Below are 20,711 nucleotides of genomic sequence, written 5' to 3'. Positions count from 1 at the left end.
TAAGGAAGTTGTCTTGCATATAAAAATGATTAGCTAGTGATTGGCAACAGTGAGTGGAAAATAGCTAGTGAGTGGCAACAATGCTCGTCCCATTTGAAATTTGTTTATGTTAATAAACGGAATTTAATCAAATAAAATTTGTACAGTATTCTGGAAAGCCACTCTGTATTGATAATAAGGAAGTTGTCTTACATATAAAAAATTGATTACTAAACTGGAGTAGCTAGCGAGTGGCAACAGTGCTCGTTCATTTCGAATTTGTTTATGTTAGTTTTTATTAATTTCACGTCGCTGTTAACTCTAAATAAAATGTTCAATTCATCTATGGCACTTAGTATAACATTTATTTATGTTCTATGCAATTACGTGTTGCTATGCATTATGGTAGTATGTAATGGTCTATGGTAAAATGGTATTTAATTGCAACCTCAAAGTTTGCAAGTTTTCCTCTTGAAGTTCATGCATAGGTGAAAGGTACTTGATTAAATATAAAAATCTATTTTTTTTAAGTGAAAGTAAGGAGCGACATTAAACTTAAAATGAACAGAAATTACTCCGTATATGAAATAGGTTGTCCCCTCCGCAATCTCTCGCTCTTTGCGCTATAGTTTTTAATTGTTTTAAAAAGTAGAATTGTGGCAAAGAGTCAAACTTTAGCGTAAAGAGCGAGGGATTGCAAAGGGGACAACCCATTTCATATACGGAGTAATTTCTGTTCGTTTTAAGTTTAGTGTCGCTCCTTACTTTCAGTTAAAAAAACTAGTTTTTTTTTATATTTAATTTCTGAACGTTTTTGAATTAATGCATGTTTGATTTTTGCTCTCCGCACATAAATTATTAAGATGAAATTTGTATATTAATTCTTTTTTTTTTGGCAAAATGGCTTTCTCTTAGTATTGATCAGACAATTTTGAGAAATAAGGGGTGGGGAAGGAGGCCTAGTTGCCCACCAATTTTTCGGTTACTTAAAAAGCCAATTTCCAATGTTTCGGTTACTTAATTTTTAACGAACCTTTTTATTAGTAAAAAATATACATAACTTAAGAATTAACTTACGTAACAAACTTTTATATTCTCATATTTTTATTATGTATACGAGAGGGTTTGTACCCTTGTTAATACCTCGCTCTTTACACTAAATCGCAAGTTTTGCCCCAATTCTTTAAGAATGATCCATGAGTCATAAAGGCCGTTGAATAAATAGTTATAATTACTAAAAATACTTTAGCATAAAGAGTGAGGTATTTATCTCCTCCTAAATACCTCGCTCTTTATGCTAAAGTATTTTTAGAACCCCTGATATGCGTAATAGTCTCTCTTTGTTTTAAGTTTCAATGCTACTCCTTACTTTCAATTGAAAAAAAGTTTTCATGTTTATTTTTTCATTGTTTTTTTATAGTAATGCTAGAAAATCCTGCGCCCTTTTCATTGAATTTTTCTTCCCCCATGACATATTCCTCCAAGGAAAGATCCTCCCACATAGCCCCCCTCCCCTCAAACTCACCCCCCTAACCAAAAAATTCCCCTGAAAACGTCTGTACACTTCCCAATAACCATTACTGTAAGTAAGCACTGGTCAAAGTTTGTAACTTGCAGCCCCTCCCCCTGGGATTGTGGGGGAGTTAGTCATTCCAAAAGACATAGTTATTATGGTTTTCGACTATGCGGAACAAAATGGCTATCTCAAAATTTTGATCCGATGACTTTGGGAAAAAATGAGCGTGGGAGGGGGGCCTAGGTGCCCTCCAATTTTTTTGGTCACTTAAAAAGGGCACCAGAACTTTTTATTTCCGTTAGAATGAGATTCTTGTGACATTTTAGGACCGCTTGGTCGATACGATGACCCCTGTAAATGAAAACACAAAAAAAAAACAAATAAACACGCACCCATGATTTGTCTTCTGGCAAAAAATACGAAATTCCACATTTTTGTAGATAGGAGCTTGAAATTTACGCTATAGGGTTATCTAATACGCCGAATGCGATGGTGTGATTTTCGTTAAGATTCTATGACTTTTAGGGGTTTTTGTCCCTATTTTCTAAAATAAGGCAAATTTTCTCAGGCTCGAAATTTTTGATAACAAAGACTAAATTTCATGAAACTTGTATATTTAGAATCAGCATGAAAATCCGATTCTTTTGATGTATCTTTTAGCATCAAAATTCCGTTTTTTAGAGTTTCGTTTACTATTGAGCCGGGTCGCTCCTTACTACAGTTCGTTACCGCGAACTGTTTGATAACTATCTTCCTCTACTACATTACCAGTGACGTTATACTACTGTAACTACTTACCGTAACGTAACTTACGTCAATTATTACGTTAACATCACTCTACCGTAATATGGATAACACAAACACTAATGCTAACACTACTGTTTTAATTAACTCACACAATGACAAGAAACCAGTTTTCATTTTTACTCACCCCTACTTTTTCAAACTCTAATACGGGAATAAAGTTAGAAAAGAGGAGAAAGAAGAAAGCTTTGTACCCGCACATGATAAAAAAGCGAAAGGATAATTTCAAAAAGCGACAATACTCTTCGAATGCTCTCTAAAAATAATATTGACAAATTGAATACACACAATGCTCACAAACATTGTTTTGAAACTTAAAAGACATACTTATTGCTAGCCTTTATAGAATGTGTTAGAAAGAAACTTCCTCTTACATTAAAAAAAACCATTAAAGTAAGAACCCCCGAATTGAAAAAAAAAACCTAGAAATCTCAAAATTCTTTGCGTAAAAATTTTCAAGTGATTACCAAATTGAAGCATGTTACAAACACTACATATTCACACTACAGTAAATTACATTTGTTTTTTTTTTCATTACAGACAGCTTGTTTTGAAAATTAAAAGAGACGCGCAATGCCACTATTATAAAATATGTCTTCAAAAGAAATATGGTCTCACAGTCTAAGAATCATTAAAACAAGAATCCCCGAATTCTAAATAAAAGTCACAAAATCTCCCAATCCATTGCGAAAAAGAAAATTTTCAAGAAATTGCCAATTTTTAAGGATATTAATAACACTAAGTTTACACACTACAGTAAATTATATTTCTTTTTTTTAACACATTCTTTTTTTTTAGCACATTCATTCTTTTTTCACAATTTCTTTTTCACACATTCTACGAAGTCTGGCAATAAGTATGTCTGTATGTCTATTAAGTTTCAAAACGATGTTCGTGAGCATTGTGTGTATTCAATTTGTCAATATCATTTTTAGAAAGCATTCAAAGAGTATTGTCACTTTTTTTTTTAGTGCAGATAGCCTGCTTTAAAAGATTAAAGGAGACTAGTAGTGCCACCTTTATAAAATATGTGTTCAGGAAAAGTTTGATCTTACATATTACAAATCCTTAGAGGAAGAATCCCCGAAATAATAAAAAAAAAAAAAAAAAAAAAAAAATGAAAATCTTTAAATCCTTTGTAAGAAATTTTTTTTCAAGGAAATGGCAATTTTCAAGTATATTAAAAAGACTACGTTTACACACTACACTAAATTAGATTTTATTCCAATTGCAGATAACTTTGCGAGCACCCTAAAGAGGCAACACTAATTCCACTAGCTGTATGTTTTTTACTTAATTTGAATTTTTTAGCAACATAATGACTCTGTTATGTCGTTCCCCCGGTATTAAATTAAAATGAGTGCAAAAATGAGTAGCTTATTTTTTGAACATTACTGTATATTTTGTAGTACCCAGGGTACAAATTATCATTTTCATTGGTTAAACTCCAAAACTTGAATAACTTCTTTTGAAATCAACTAGCAGCCGCAATTACTGGTCATAACTTTTAAAGATTATTTAAAATCATTATGGGGATATTTTTACGGATGTATACCACAGTTAAAGCAGCTTTTCAACTACATACTACCTATTAATTAAGCTACTTTACGTTTTGTATATACTTTCACACTTAAACAATTCCTTTTACATCAAGCAAACGTAAAATTCTATAGAACCTTTATAATCAGCGTCTAAAATAGATTCATCATGAGCAAACTGTTCAAAAATATATAATAAAGAATCTCGATCGTGATTCTAGGTGTGATGGTGATCTTAATACTATTGCAACAGATATAATGAAAAGACAGCAAGTGAAATGTTTTCTAAGCAATTTATTTTCAAAATCTATTACTTGCTAATCCAGGAATTTCGTTTTGTTGCTACTATATTAATTTTTCCATAAAATAGAATGTAAAATTCTATGTACAGCTCGAGTCTTTTGATTCTTTTGCGTCAAAGCGTTGACTTCGTTCATTGCAAAAATGAACCATCAGAATATGACTAAGACTTAAATAACTAGTCGCAAAACTGACATTTGATTTATCATCAAATGACAATACTCCTCAAGACAATGATAAAACTGCCTATCATCATGACATATCCTGATAAAACTGACATGGCAATATCCATCAAGTGAAATTGTCCAGATGACAATATCATGAAGTGACAAGCAATAATAGCACTATTATGTGTGCGTTTGTATATATATATATATATATACTAGCTGTTGGGGTGGCGCTTCGCGCCACCCCAACACCTAGTTGGTGGGGGCGCTTCGCGCCCCCCAAGCCCCCCCGCGCGCGTAAGTCGTTACGCGCCATATTAGTTACGCGCCATTGTAGTTGTGTCCCTATGTCCCACCTGTGAATCGACCATTCCCTGAGTCGCCATCGTCATTTATATATCCCCCTGTGCACCCCGGCGTCCCCTTTGTAGTTATGTCCCTGTGTCCCGGTCGTCGTCATTTATACTCCCTGTGTCCCGGTGCTTTGTTGATTGCTAATCGAACATTCCTTTTGTCCCGGTCGCTTTCTCTTTGAGTGTCGTCATTTATTTAGATTGTTTCTCCTTTATTTTTCAGTTTTTTTCCTTTTTTTAGTTTTTTTTTCTTTTTTAGTTCTTTTAGTTTTTACCTTTTTTAGTTTTTTTTAGTTTTTTTCTTTTTACTTTTTTTTTAGTTTTTATCTTTTTTATTTTTTTTATTTTTATTCTTAATTTTATTAGTTTTCTTTTTCTCTTCTATTTTTCAGTTTTTTCCTTTTTTTTAAGTTTTTTTTTTTAGTTTTTAGTTTTTTTAGTTTTTTTTCCTTTTTTTCTTTTTAGTTTTTTATTGGTTTTTACCTTTTTTTAGCTTTTTTAGTTTTTTTCGTTTTTTCTTTTTACTTGTTTTTTTAGTTTTTATCTTTTTTATTTTTTTTATTTTATTCTTAATTTTATTCATTTATATATCCCCCTGTGCACCCCGGCGTCCCCTTTGTAGTTATGTCCCTGTGTCCCGGTCGTCGTCATTTATACTCCCTGTGTCCCGGTGCTTTGTTGATTGCTAATCGAACATTCCTTTTGTCCCGGTCGCTTTCTCTTTGAGTGTCGTCATTTATTTATATTGTTTCTCCTTTATTTTTCATTTTTTTTCTTTTTTAGTTCTTTTAGTTTTTACTTTTTTTAGTTTTTTTTAGTTTTTTAGATGAAATTTTTTTTTAGTTTTTTTCCTTTTTTTCTTTTTAGTTTTTTATTGGTTTTTACCTTTTTTTTTGGCTTTTTTAGTTTTTTTCGTTTTTTCTTTTTACTTTTTTTTTTAGTTTTTATCTTTTTTATTTTTTTTTATTTTTATTCTTAATTTTATTAGTTTTCTTTTTCTCTTCTATTTTTCAGTTTTTTCCTTTTTTTTAAGTTTTTTTTTTTAGTTTTTAGTTTTTTTAGTTTTTTTTTTCCTTTTTTTTCTTTTTAGTTTTTTATTGGTTTTTACCTTTTTTTTTAGCTTTTTTAGTTTTTTTCGTTTTTTCTTTTTACTTTTTTTTTAGTTTTTATCTTTTTTATTTTTTTTTATTTTATTCTTAATTTTATTAGTTTTCTTTTTCTCTTCTATTTTTCAGTTTTTTCCTTTTTTAAGTTTTTTTTTGTTTTTAGTTTTTTTAGTTTTTTAGTTTTTTAGTTTTTTAGTTTTTTAGTTTTTTTAGTTTTTTAGTTTTTTAGCTTTTTTATTTTTTTTATTAGTTTTTAGTTTTTTTTGTAGTTTTTGCCTTTTTTTAGTTTTTTCAGTTTTTTTTAAGTTTTTAGTTTTTTACCTTTTTTGTGGATCGTCACCTGATCCACAGATCCACAGATCCACAGACAGACAGACAGCTTATTTTTATATATTTTTTATTTTTTTTATTTTATTCTTAATTTTATTAGTTTTCTTTTTCTCTTCTATTTTTCAGTTTTTTCCTTTTTTTAAGTTTTTTTTTAGTTTTTAGTTTTTTTAGTTTTTTAGTTTTTTAGTTTTTTTAGTTTTTTAGCTTTTTTATTTTTTTATTAGTTTTTAGTTTTTTTTGTAGTTTTTGCCTTTTTTTAGTTTTTTCAGTTTTTTTTTAGTTTTTAGTTTTTTACCTTTTTTGTGGATCGTCACCTGATCCACAGATCCACAGATCCACAGACAACTTATTTTTATATATATATATATATATATATATATATATATATATATATATATATATATATATATATATATATATATATATATATATATATATATATATATATATATATATATATATATATATATATATATATATATATATATATATATATATATATATATATATATATATATATATATATATATATATATATATATATATATATATATATATATATATATATATATATACTAGCTGTTGGGGTGGCGCTTCGCGCCACCCCAACACCTAGTTGGTGGGGGCGCTTCGCGCCCCCCCCAAGCCCCCCCGCGCGCGTAAGTCGTTACGCGCCATAATAGTTACGCGCCATTGTAGTTGTGTCCCTATGTCCCACCTGTGAATATATATATATATATATATATATATATATATATATATATATATATATATATATATATATATATATATATATATATATATATATATATATATATATATATGGTTTTAACTACGTAAAACTTGCGAATATACAACATTCTTTGCTGTCCCATTGTCTTTGCATATAAATAGATTGTCAGGTTTACCGACTCTTGAACATGCAACATATAATGGTCCATGGGAAAACAATCTGTATTCAGATCTATACCTCATGATTCTAATGATTGCCCTTGAGCTTTGTTGATGGTGATTGCTAATCGACCATTCCCTGTCCCGGTGTCCCGGTCGTCATTTACATCCCCCTGTTTCCCCCGGTTTCCCCGTTGTAGTTGTGTCCCTGTGTCCCGGTCGTCATTTATATTCCCTGTGTCCCGGTCGTCATTTGTATCCCGGTGTCCCGGTCTGTATATACATTCGTTTTTTAGTTTTGTTTTTCTCCTTTATTTTTTTCCTTTTTTTTCTTTTTTAGCTTATTTAGATTTTTAGATTTTTTAGTTTTTTTATTAGTTTTTAGTTTTTTTTTCTTTTTAGTTTTTTTGTCCCGGTTGTCATTTATATCCCCCTGTTTCCCCCGGTGTCCCCGTTGTAGTTGTGTCCCTGTGTCCCGGTCGTCATTTATATTCCCTGTGTCCCGGTCGTCATTTGTATCCCGGTGTACCGGTCTGTATATACATTCGTTTTTTAGTTTTGTTTTTCTCCTTTATTTTTTTCCTTTTTTTTTCTTTTTTAGTTTATTTAGATTTTTAGATTTTTTAGTTTTTTTATTAGTTTTTAGTTTTTTTTTTCTTTTTAGTTTTTTTGTAGTTTTTACCTTCTTTTTAGTTTTGTTAATTTTTTTTTTACTTATGTCCTGGTCGTCATTTATACTCCCTGTGTCCCGGTGCTTTGTTGATTGCTAATCGAACATTCCTTTTGTCCTGGTCGCTTTCTCTTTGAGTGTCGTCATTTATTTTAGCTTATTTTTCAGTTTTTTCCTTTTTTTTAGTTTTTTTTTATTTTTTATTGTTTTTAGTTTTTTACCTTTTTTTAGTTTTTTTAGTTTTTTTAGTTTTTTAGCTTTTTTACTTTTTTTATTAGTTTTTAGTTTTTTTTGTAGTTTTTGCCTTTTTTTAGTTTTTTCAGTTTTTTTTTTAGTTTTTTATTGGTTTTTACCTTTATTTTAGCTTATTTTTCAGTTTTTTCCTTTTTTTTTTAGTTTTTTTTAGTTTTTAGTTTTTTTAGTTTTTTACCTTTTTTTAGTTTTTTTAGTTTTTTAGTTTTTTAGCTTTTTTATTTTTTTTATTAGTTTTTAGTTTTTTTTGTAGTTTTTGCCTTTAATTAGTTTTTTTAGTTTTTTAGCTTTTTTTTAGTTTTTATTTTTTTTTTGTAGTTTTTGCCTTTTTTTAGTTTTTTTAGTTTTTTAGCTTTTTTATTTTTTTTATTAGTTTTTAGTTTTTTTTGTAGTTTTTGCCTTTTTTTAGTTTTTTCAGTTTTGACGTCACCTGATCCAGTTTTTTCAGGTGACGTCACCTGACACATCCATCCACACATCCACAGACAGACAACTTATTTTTATATATATAGATATATATATACATATATAAATATATATATATATATATATATATATATATATATATATATATATATATATATATATATATATATATATATATATATTTATATATATACCACTGCCTAACACCACTTACCCCTGCCTAAAGCCAAAGGATTTACTACATCAGGACTCGAATCCCCATGTCCAAGGATATGGGATTAAAAATTCAGCGTGCTATCCACTCAGCTAAGTTGGTGCTTGTGTGTTTTAGCTTAGTACAGAGATTAAAAAAAAATGACAAGCTTACCTGTAGAAGTCTTACAATACTTTTTTCTGCCAAAAGACCTTTAAGGCGATTTTGTAGCTCTGACTCTGGCTGCCATCTAGAAGCGAATAAATCCAAACTCAAAAGTTGTAAACAAGATGTTAAGCATCCACAGTCCCTAAAAAGACAAGAATTTCTTAAATCCAATATTTTACAATTTCAAATTTATATTACAGTTATTCCAAAAATAGGAATAGGAGTCAATATCTATATCATAAGGAAATTTTTAACCGACAGGTCCCCTTGCTCTTATGCTGCCAAGCAAACATTAATCTATAGCGATAGCACAGTTCAGTCTTATAATATATATATATATATATATATATATATATATATATATATATATATATATATATATATATATATATATATATATATATATATATATATATATATATATATATATATATATACTAGCTGTTGGTGTGGCGCTTCACACCATACCAACACCTAGTTGGTTACGCGCCGCGCGCGTAAGTCGTTACGCGCCGTATTAGTTACGCGCCATTGTAGTTGTGTCCCTTTGTCCCACCTGTGAATATACACATATATATATATATATATATATATATATATATATATATATATATATATATATATATATATATATATATATATATATCTATATATATAAAAATAAGTTGTCTGTCTGTCTGTGGATCAGGTGACGTCATGTTTCTGTGTTGACTGACGTCATGAAATTAGTTGTCGTCATTTTTGCTTTGACGGTGACGTCATTCAAGATATTTAAGACATATGTTCACGTAGAAATCTATTAATGTTTAAGTTTACAATGACTGATGAACTTACCATGGCAAAAGCCGATGAAGATGCTCAAAGAGTCTATGCCAAAAAACTTGCTGCTGATAGAGAAAGTTAGAAAAGAAAGCGTGCCGAGGAACCACCAGAGCAACGCGAAAGCAGAATTGCTGCTAAAAGAGAAAGTGAAAAAAGAAGGCGTGCCGGGGAATCAAAAGAACAGCAAGGAAGCAGGCTTGAGGCTGATAGAGAAAGAAAGAACAGAAAGCGTGCCGAGGAATCAAAAGAACAGCAAGGAAACAGGCTTGAGGCTGATAGAGAAAGAAAGAACAGAAAGCGTGCCGAGGAACTACCAGAGCAACGCGGAAGCAGACTTGCTGCTAAAAGAGAAAGTGAAAAAAGAAGGCGTGCCGCGGAATTACAAGAACAGCAAGAAATCAGGCTTGCTGCTGATAGAGAAAGTAAGAAAAGAAAGCGTGCCGAGGAATTACAAGAACAGCAAGAAATCAGGCTTGCTGCTGATAGACAAAGTAAGAAAAGAAAGCGTGCCGAGGAATCAGAGCAATCTGAAAGTTATCGCCTGGCATTCATGTACAACCCAGTCGATGATTATAGCTTGAGTAGATGTGTTCAAATCGGGACAATGTCTAAAATTTGTCCCTATTGCAAGGCCATGAAATTCAATGGTGAAACAATGGGAATGTGTTGCGCCTCAGGAAAAGTTAAACTTCCTCTATAGGCTGCACCACCAGAGGCATTGAAGACTTTCCTTACTGGAACTACGTCAGAATCTAAGCGTTTTTTGTCAAAAATCAGAAAATACGACTCATGGTTCCAAATGACGTCGTTTGGAGCCCAAATCGAAAATCCAGATCAATTTATGTCTACTTTCAAAGTGAAAGGGCAAATTTATCATAGAGCAGGGTCCCTTCTACCATTCTCAGGCGAGAATCATAAATTTTTACAATTGTGCTTCATCAGTGATAGAAATTCTGAATTGAATGCACGTTGCGAAATTTCTCCCAACGTTGAAAGGACAATCGTTTCCCAATTGCAACATCTTTTCCACGAAAATTATAATTTAGTGCGTCTGTTCAAAACAGCCATCGATTTGATGCCTACTGATACGCATAAAATTGTTATTTCCGCTGAAAAAACACCTCCTGGCCAACATGTGCGTAGATACAATGCTCCAACTATCGACGAAGTGGCAATCGTTATGGTCGGTGATCAGTTTTTACCTCGAGATATTATTCTTCATAAGCGAAACGCTCAGTTGTTAAGAATTGCTGAAACTCATCGATGCTACGATGCCATACAATATCCTATCATTTTTTGGGATGGAGCCGACGGCTATCACATTAATATTAAATTGATGAATCCAGCCACTAACAAAGAAATGAATAAGAAATGCAGTGCAATGCATGGACAGACAATGGGAAAGCCAAGAATGTTGTATATTCGCAATTTTTACGTAGTTTGAAACACATATATAAATCTATCTATATTCACAGGTGGGACACAGGGACACAACTACAATGGCGCGTAACGACTTACGCGCGCGGGGGGGCTTGGGGGGGCGCGAAGCGCCCCACCAACTAGGTGTTGGGGTGGCGCGAAGCGCCACCCTAACAGCTAGTATATATATATATATATATATATATATATATATATATATATATATATATATATATATATATATATATATATATATATATATATATATATATATATATATATATATATATATATACATATATATATATATATATATATATATATATATATATTTATGATTTTACTTATGTAAAACTTGCGAATATACAACATTCTTCGCTGTCCCATTGTCTGTGCATATAAATAGATTGTCAGGTTTACCGACTCTTGAACATGCAACATATAATTGTCCATGGGAAAACAATCCGTATTCAGATCTATACCGCATTTTTCTAATGATTGCCCTTGAGCTTTGTTGATGGCAATTGCTAATCGAATATTCCCTGTGTCCCTGTCGTCATTTATGTTCCCTGTGTCCCGGTCGTCATTTGTGTCCTGGTGTCCCGGTCTGTAATTTCTCTTTGAGTGTCCCGGTCGTCATTTATATTCCCTGTCTCCCGGTCGTCATTTGAGTCCCAGTGTCCCGGTCAGTAACGCCATCTTATAATGACGTCATATACAAAGCCTTATATACTTATAATGACGTCATATGAAAACCCTCTTATTACAAAAAAAACATAAAAAACATGCATACAACTTATTTATATACTAGCTGTTGGGGTGCTGTTAGGGCTAGCTGTTATATACTAGCTACATATATATATATATATATATATATATATATATATATATATATATATATATATATATATATATATGTATATATAAATATATATATATATATATATATATATATATATATATATATATATATATATATATATATATATATATATATATAAATAAATATATATATATATATATATATATATATATATATATATATATATATATATATATTTAAACTAGTCAACACCTAGTTGGTGGGGGCGCTTTGCACCCCAGACAAGTGGTATATCACCACATCTTCTTCTGATGACATCGTTAGAGACGCGGTCAGAGAGAAGCAGGCCAAGAATACAGCAAAGACACTTGTGGTGGAAGACATTCAGTTCATTAGCTTCCCCATCTCTAAGGGGCCACGTTTCGCAACCATAAAGAAGCACAGAGAGGACCAAAGCGTTATATATCCGGAGCTTTGTTCGAAGGGAGATTCCATTTCGTAACCAGAGGCACTTCCGAAGCTGGATGAATGCTGCCCAGGCTGCGGAGATGCGGCTTTGTATTTCGCTTAGAGCTTCGCCCTTGGGATTTATTAGGGAGCCTAGATATTTGAAATTCTGGACGTCCTCGATTGAGATGCCATTCAATGTGATTGGAGTTTCATCTAGCCCAGAGGTGCGCATCGATTGGCTGATCTTTAGTCCAGTGGCAAGGGACAGCAGCAATGTCGTCTATCATGAGCTGTGCTTCTATTATCGACTCAGCCAAGATATCCACATCATCGATATAATCAAGGTCTGTTATTGATAGTGCTGGACTGATTGTCACACCTTTATATGTGTCAAGAGTCTTCATGATCTGGTCAATGACAAAGTTAAATAAAATAGGAGATAAGGCACAACCCTGTCGCACTCCTTCGTCAATTGATATTCCTTTTGAGATGTCTCCGTTAGCTCTTATAAATGCCCGCGTTCCCACGTAATAAGCCTTAATAAAACGGACTATCTTTTCAGGCACTCCATCATCCCTCATTGCATCCCAAATGGCAATTCTCTTTACCGAGTCAAAATCCGTTACAAAGTCGATAAAGACTTGTATTGTTTCCTGCTGGTGTATAAGGCGGTGTTCCAGGATCCGTCTCAGGCTAAAAATATGATCGCAGCATCCCATACCAGGTCTGAATCCTGCTTGATTTGGCCTCGTCCGATCATTTCTAATATTTCTGAACCTATTTAATACAATTATTGTGAAAACTTTTGCAGAAATGGGTAACAGGGAAATTCTTCTATAATTTTTACAATCGGCTCGATCCCCTTTCTTAAATACAGGAATTATTATAGAGATTCTCCACTCTTCAGGAATGTATTCGTTGACCCAGACATCCGTGAGTAAGTTGTGGAGCTCGTCGATAGCCGCTTCTGGAAGGGCCTTGACAAGTTCCGCTGGTAATTCGTCAATGCCAGGGCTTTTATTATTTTTTAATAGTTTTATAGCATGAAAAATTTCTTCTCTGCTTGGAGGGGCGATATTGCAATCCTCATACCCGAATGGTGACTCAAAACTGCTGTGGGATGGAATGGGTTGGCTGTGGTCATTTTCTGTTGGATGAAGAAGCTCCTGGAAGTGAGCACGCCATCGTTCGATGCGATCTTCTTTGGTCGTGAGAAGCTTGTTGTCCTTACTAAGTAGCGTGGGGGTCGATCTTTGTTTCTTTTTCCCGGTTGATTCTCCTAGGAGCTGGTAGAGTTTCCGTGAATCATTGCGTGCAGCAGCTTTTTCCATTTCACAGGCTACATTAAACCAATATACTTGTTTGTCTGCCTTAGCAGATTTGTGACATTCTTTACGGAGTGCTTTAAAAAAAGCAGAGTGTTTACCAGTCATTTGTTTCTTCCTTAAAAATAGTTCTATTGTCTTCGGAGAAATCCATCTTTTGGGTTTTTTGTCCCTAACTCCGAGAATTTCTGTAGCTGCCTCTTTCACTTGGTTTCGGAACTTGATCCAGCGCTTTTTTATATTTAGCGATGGGTTAAAATTTTCTTGCTCGGTCATGGCACTTGTCTCAGTCTCAGAAATTGCTTGATTGGTCTTAAATTTTCGGTCATTATCTTGCAACGCCGTAAAATGGTTTGTAAGTTTGAGCATAAAGGTCTCTTTGATTTCAGGGAGTTTGAGTTTCGCTGTGTCTAGGATGCGTCTAGGTGCAGATACTTTTTTGGAGCTGAGTCTGAATCTAACTTTTAATTTTAGTAACAAATGGTCGGATCCACTTTTTGATCCAGTGTACGCCCCTCTGTATACTCTCGAGTCTTCGATCATGGACTTCCAGCGACGAGAAACGAGTAAATAGTCAATTTGGGCGCGGGTTCGACCATCTCGGGATCTCTAAGTGTAAGTGTGGCAAGGTTTGTGTTTAAACCATGTATTAGCCAAACTGAGATTATTCAGCATAGTGAGTTATTACTAGCGTGAGAGGTGAGTTATTACTAGCAGGTGTAGTAGTAGGTATAGTAGTAGGTGAGTTATTAGTAGTAGGTGTATAGCACGTGAGTTATTAGTAGTAGGTGTAGTAGCAGGTGAGTTATTAGTAGTAGGTGTAGCAGTAGGTGTAGTAGCAGGTGAGTTATTAGTAGTAGGTGTAGCAGTAGGTGTAGTAGCAGGTGAGTTATTATTAGTAGGTGTAGTAGCTTGTGAGTTATGAGTAGTAGGTGTAGCAGTAGGTGTAGTAGCAGGTGAGTTATTAGCAGTAGCTGTAGTAGCTTGTGAGTTATGAGTAGTAGGTGTGGTAGTAGGTGTAGTGGTAGGTGTAGTAGCAGGTGAGTTATTAGTAGTAGGTGTAGTAGTGGGTGTGGTAGAAGGTATAGCAGTAGGTGTAGTAGCAGGTGAGTTATAAGCAGTAGGCGTAGTAGCAGGTGATTTATTAGTAGTAGGTGTGGTGGTGGGTGTAGTAGCAGGTGAGTTATTAGTTGTAGGTGTAGTAGCACATGAGTTATTAGAAGTAGGTGTAGTAGTAGGTGAGTTATTAGTAGTAGGTGTAGTAAAAGGTGAGTTATTAGTAGTAGGTGTAGTAGCAGGTGAGTTATTAGTAGTAAGTTTAGTAGCAGGTGAGTTGTTAGTAGTAGGTGAGTTATTAGTAGTCGGTGTAGTAGTAGATGAGTTATTAGTAGTAGGTGTAGTAGTAGGTGTAGTAGCAGGTGAGTTATTAGTAGTAGGTGTATTAGTAGGTAAGTTATTAGTAGTAGGTGTAGTAGCAGGTGAGTTACTAGTAGTCGGTGTAGTAGTAGGTGTATCAGCAAGTGAGTTATTATTAGTAGGTGTAGTAGTAGGTGTGGTAGTGGGTGTAGTAGCAGGTGAGTTATTAGTAGTAGGTGTAGTAGTAGGTACAGTAGCAGGTGATTTATTAGTAGTAGGTGTAGTAGCAGATGAGTTATTAGTAGTAGATGTAGTAGTAGGTGCAGCAGCAGGTGTAGTAGCATTTGAGTTATTAGTAGTCGGTGAATTATTAGTAGTAGGTGTAGCAGTAGGTGTAGTAGCAGGTAAGTTATTAGTAGTAGGTGAGTTATTAGTAGTCGGTGTAGTAGCAGGTGAGTTATTAGTAGTAGGTGTAGTAGCAGGTGAATAATTAGTAGTAGGTTTAGTAGCAGGTGAGTTATTAGTAGTAGGTGCAGTAGCAGGTGAGTTATTAGTAGTACGTGTAGTAGTAGGCATAGTAGCAGGTGAGTTATTAATAGTAGGTGTAGTAGTACCTGTAGTAGCAGATGAGTTATTAGTAGTAAGTGTAGTAGTAGGTGCAGTAGCAGGTGAGTTATTAGTAGTAGGTGTAGTAGTAGGTGTAGTAGCAGGTGAGTTATTAGTAGTAGGTGTAGTAGTAGGTACAGTAGCAGGTGAGTTATTAGTAGTAGGTTTAGTAGCAGGTGAGTTATTAGTAGTAGGTGTAGTAGTAGGTGCAGTAGCAGGTGAGTTATTAGTAGTAGGTGTAGTAGCAGATGAGTTATTAGTAGTAGATGTAGTAGTAGGTGCAGCAGCAGGTGTAGTAGCATTTGAGTTATTAGTAGTCGGTGAATTATTAGTAGTAGGTGTAGCAGTAGGTGTAGTAGCAGGTAAGTTATTAGTAGTAGGTGAGTTATTAGTAGTCTGTGTAGTAGCAGGTGAGTTATTAGTAGTAGGTGTAGTAGAAGGTGAATAATTAGTAGTAGGTTTAGTAACAGGTGAGTTATTAGTAGTAGGTGCAGTAGCAGGTGAGTTATTAGTAGTACGTGTAGTAGTCGGCATAGTAGCAGGTGAGCTATTAATAGTAGATGTAGTAGTACCTGTAGTAGCAGATGAGTTATTAGTAGTAAGTGTAGTAGTAGGTGCAGTAGCAGGTGAGTTATTAGTGGTAGGTGTAGTAGTAGCTGTAGTAGCAGATGAGTTAATAGTAGTAAGTGTAGTAGTAGGTACAGTAGCAGGTGAGTTATTAGTAGTAGGTTTAGTAGCAGGTGAGTTATTAGTAGTAGCTTTAGTAAAAGGTGAGTTATTAGTAGTCGGATTAGTAGTAGGTGTAGTAGCAGATGAGTTATTAGTAGTAAGTGTAGTAGCAGGTGAGTTATTAGTAGTAGGTGAGTTATTAGTGGTAGGTGTAGCAGTAGGTGTAGTAGCAGGTGAGTTATTAGAAGTAGGTGTAGTAGCAGGTGAGTTATTAGTAGTAGGTGTAGTAGCAGGTGAGTTATTAGTAGTAGGTGTAGTAGTAGGTACAGTAGCAGGTGAGTTATTAGTAGTAGGTGTAGTAGCAGATGAGTTATTAGTAGTAGATGTAGTAGTAAGTGCAGTAGCAGGTGTAGTAGTAGGTACAGTACCAGGTGAGTTATTAGTAGTAGGTGTAGTAGCAGGTGAGTTATTAGTAGTAGGTGTAGTAAAAGGTGAGTTATTAGTAGAAGTGTAGTAGTAGGTGCAGTAGCAGGTGAGTTATTAGTGGTAGGTGTAGTAAAAGGTGTAGGTTAGTAGCTGGTGTAGCAGTAGGTGTAGTAGCAGGTGAGTTGTTAGGAGTAGGTGTAGTAGCAGGTGAGTTATAAGTAGTCGGTGTAGTAGTAGGTGAGTTATTAGTAGTAGGTGTAGTAGCAGGTGAGTTATTAGTAGTCGGTGTGGTAGTAGGTGTAGTAGCAGATGAGTTATTAGTAGTCGGTGTGGTAGTGGGTGTAGTAGTAGGTGAGTTATTAGTAGTAGGTGAGTTATTAGTAGTAGGTGTAGCAGTAGGTGTAGTAGGAGGTGATTTATTAGTAGTAGGTTTAGTACAGGTGAGTTATTAGTAGTAGGTGTAGTAGCAGGTGAGTTATTAGTAGTCGGTGTAGTAGTAGGTGTAGTAGCAGATGAGTTATTGGTAGTAAGTGTAGTAGTAGGTGTAGTAGCAGGTGAGTTATTAGTAGTCGGTGTAGTAGTAGGTGTAGTAGCAGGTGAGTTATTAGTAGTAGGTGTAGTAGTAGGTGTGGTAGTGGGTGTAGTAGCAGGTGAGTTATTAGTAGTAGGTGTAGTAGTAGGTACAGTAGCAGGTGAGTTATTAGTAGTAGGTGTAGTAGCAGATGAGTTATTAGTAGTAGATGTAGTAGTAGGTGCAGTAGCAGGTGAGTTATTAGTGGTAGGTGTAGTAAAAGGTGAGTTATTAGTAGTAGGTGTAGCAGTAGGTGTAGTAGCAGGTGAGTTGTTAGTAGTAGGTGTAGTAGCAGGTGAGTTATTAGTAGTCGGTGTAGTAGTAGGTGAGTTATTAGTAGTAGGTGTAGCAGTAGGTGTAGTAGCAGGTGAGTTATTAGTAGTAGGTGTAGTAGCAGGTGAGTTATTAGTAGTCGGTGTAGTAGTAGGTGTAGTAGCAGGTGAGTTATTAGTAGTAGGTGTGGTAGTGGGTGTAGTAGCAGGTGAGTTATTAGTAGTAGGTGTAGTAGTAGGTACAGTAGCAGGTGAGTTATTAGTAGTAGGTGTAGTAGCAGGTGAGTTATTAGTAGTCGGTGTAGTAGCAGATGAGTTATTAGTAGTAAGTGTAGTAGCAGGTGAGTTATTAGTAGTCGGTGTAGTAGTAGGTGTAGTAGCAGGTGAGTTATTAGTAGTAGGTGTAGTAGTAGGTGTGGTAGTAGGTGTAGTAGCAGGTGAGTTATTAGTAGTAGGTGTAGTAGCAGATGAGTTATTAGTAGTAGATGTAGTAGTAGGTGCAGTAGCAGGTGAGTTATTAGTGGTAGGTGTAGTAAAAGGTGAGTTATTAGTAGTAGGTGTAGCAATAGGTGTAGTAGCAGGTGAGTTGTTAGTAGTAGGTGTAGTAGCAGTTGAGTTATTAGTAGTCGGTGTAGTAGTAGGTGAGTTATTAGTAGTAGGTGTAGCAGTAGATGTAGTAGCAGGTGAGTTATTAGTAGTAGGTGTAGTAGCAGGTGAGTTATTAGTAGTAGGTGTAGTAGTAGGTACAGTAGCAGGTGAGTTATTAGTAGTAGGTGTAGTAGTAGGTGAGTTATTAGTAGTAGGTGTAGTAGTTGGTGAGTTATTAGTAGTAGGTATAGTAGTACTGCACTCTAAATATTGATGGACATGTGTTTAAACCAAAGTAAGTTACATCTAACTTTTATGGCAAATAGAGAAGAGAGAAAAAAGAAAATTTTGAAAAACCAAAAAATAATGCCCACGAAGATCCTTCAAAGCAACATAATTATGAGTCTAAATGATCATTTGCTGGTATTTTAAACCATCTCAATAAACTATGGATGAAGTTATTGCAAAAAATGATAATGAAAATTAAAACAATTTAACGTTCACGGTTAGCTCCAATTAGTTTTTTCGGACAAACAGATTTTTGATTTTTTTTTTGTATAGCAGATTCCGAATATTGATGATTAGAAACTAATATAAGTTAAATTTTCCGTGGACAGCAAGTTCGATAAAGAAAAAATGACATTTTGGAAAACATTCTGTATACATAAAGAAATTACACCTGGCAATCCTTTAGAATAGCATAATTCGTTGTCCCGCAATATGAATGTGTTGGTGCCAGAAGAGGTTGACACCTCAATTATCCACAGATAATTATTATCCACATTTATCCACATTATTATCCACAGTTAACCCATAGATGGTTAATATTGCGTAAGAAATCTAAACTACTTAACATCAAGGTTTAGCTGGAATTTATTCTTCGTTGGCTTTCAGATTCTGGACTAGAAATATTGAAAAATATTGACAAAATTATTGACGAAAATATTGACGAAATATTGACAAAATTATATTTAAGAAAATAGAGCCGAGTTCAATTTTCTGTACATGGTAAGTTATATTAAGAAAATCTATATATATAAAAATAAGTTGTCTGTGTGTGGATCTGTGGATCAGGTGACGTCATGTTTGTTCGCATATGACGTCTGAATTATTTCACACTAATACAAAAGAAGAAAAAAACTAAAAAAGGTAAAAACTACAAAAAAAACTAAAAAGAAAAAAAAAACTAAAAAAGCTAAAAACCTAAAAAAAACTAAAAAAAGGTAAAAATCTAATAACTAAAAAAAAACTGAAAAAAATAAAAAAAGGCAAAAACTACAAAAAAATAAAAACTAATAAAAAAACTAAAAAAGCTAAAAAACTAAAAAAACTAAAAAAAACTAAAAAAAGGTAAAAAACAAAAAAAAACTAAAAACTAAAAAAGAAAAAACTAAAAAAAGGAAAAAACTGAAAAATAAGAGAAAAAGAAAACTAAAAAAATATTAATAAATATAAAAAATATAAATATAAATATAATATAAATTAGCAATCAACAAAGCACCGAGACACAAATGACGACCGGGACACAGGGAGTATAAATGACGACCAGGACATAAGTAAAAAAAAAACTAAAAAACTAAAAAAATGGTAAAAACTACAAAAAAACTAAAAACTAATAAAAAAACTAAAAAATCTAAAAATCTAAATAAACTAAAAAAGAAAAAAAAGAAAAAAGGAAAAAAATAAAGGAGAAAAACAAAACTAAAAAACGAATGTATATACAGACCGGGACACCGGGATACAAATGACGACCGGGACACAGGGAATATAAATGACGACCGGGACACAGGGACACAACTACAATGGGGACGCCGGGGGGCACAGGGGGATATAAATGACGACCGGGACACCGGGACACAAGGAATATAAATGACGCCCGGGACACTCAAAGAGAAATCACAGACTGGAACACCGGGACACAAATGACGACCGGGACACAGGGAATATAAATGACGACCGGGACACAGGGACATAACTACAAAGGGGACGCCGGGGTGCACAGGGGGATATATAAATGACGATGGCGACTCAGGGAATGGTCGATTAGCAATCACCATCAACAAAGCTCAAGGGCAATCATTAGAATCACGAGGTATAGATCTGAATACGGATTGTTTTCCCATGGACCATTATATGTTGCATGTTCAAGAGTCGGTAAACCTGACAATCTATTTATATGCACAGACAATGGGACAGCAAAGAATGTTGTATATTCGCAAGTTTTACGTAGTTAAAAACATATATATATATATATATATATATATATATATATATATATATATATCTATCTATATTCACAGGTGGGACATAGGGACACAACTACAATGGCGCGTAACTAATATGGCGCGTAACGACTTACGCGCGCGGGGGGGCTTGGGGGGGGGCGCGAAGCGCCCCCACAAACTAGGTGTTGGGGTGGCACGAAGCGCCACCCCAACAGCTAGTATTAATATATAAACTATCTTAGCTTTAACAAAATTCGGAATTCTTAAAAATTTATGGCCACTACGTAAGCAATAGAGCCAATATCAAAAGAAACTGTAATTAATGATTATTATCGTAATATTCTTTCTTCCTCTCCTCCCTCCCTACCTCACAACTTGGGAACAGAAAAATAAAGGCATATTTACAATGCGGTTATAACAAAACGCTAAAACCCGATTGTGCGAAACGGCAAGCGCTAATTTGAGC

The 20,711-nt window shown here is 34.0% G+C and overlaps 1 protein-coding gene across 1 annotated transcript in view; it reads right to left on the bottom strand.

The window, feature by feature from the left end:
• Positions 1-20,711, bottom strand: part of LOC136041826 (nucleoporin NUP188-like) — a gene marked incomplete in the record, with an annotated part of 179,580 nt that overhangs the window by 32,689 nt on the left and 126,180 nt on the right. Inside the window, 1 exon segment of the mRNA XM_065726603.1 lies at positions 8,700-8,835. Within this exon segment, the coding sequence (XP_065582675.1) occupies positions 8,700-8,835 (136 nt within the window).

The sequence above is a fragment of the Artemia franciscana genome, unplaced genomic scaffold, assembly GCF_032884065.1.
Source record: "Artemia franciscana unplaced genomic scaffold, ASM3288406v1 PGA_scaffold_39, whole genome shotgun sequence".
Lineage (NCBI taxonomy): Eukaryota > Metazoa > Arthropoda > Branchiopoda > Anostraca > Artemiidae > Artemia > Artemia franciscana.
Note: the sequence above shows the minus strand (reverse complement) of the source record. Positions and strands in the feature narration are given on the sequence as shown.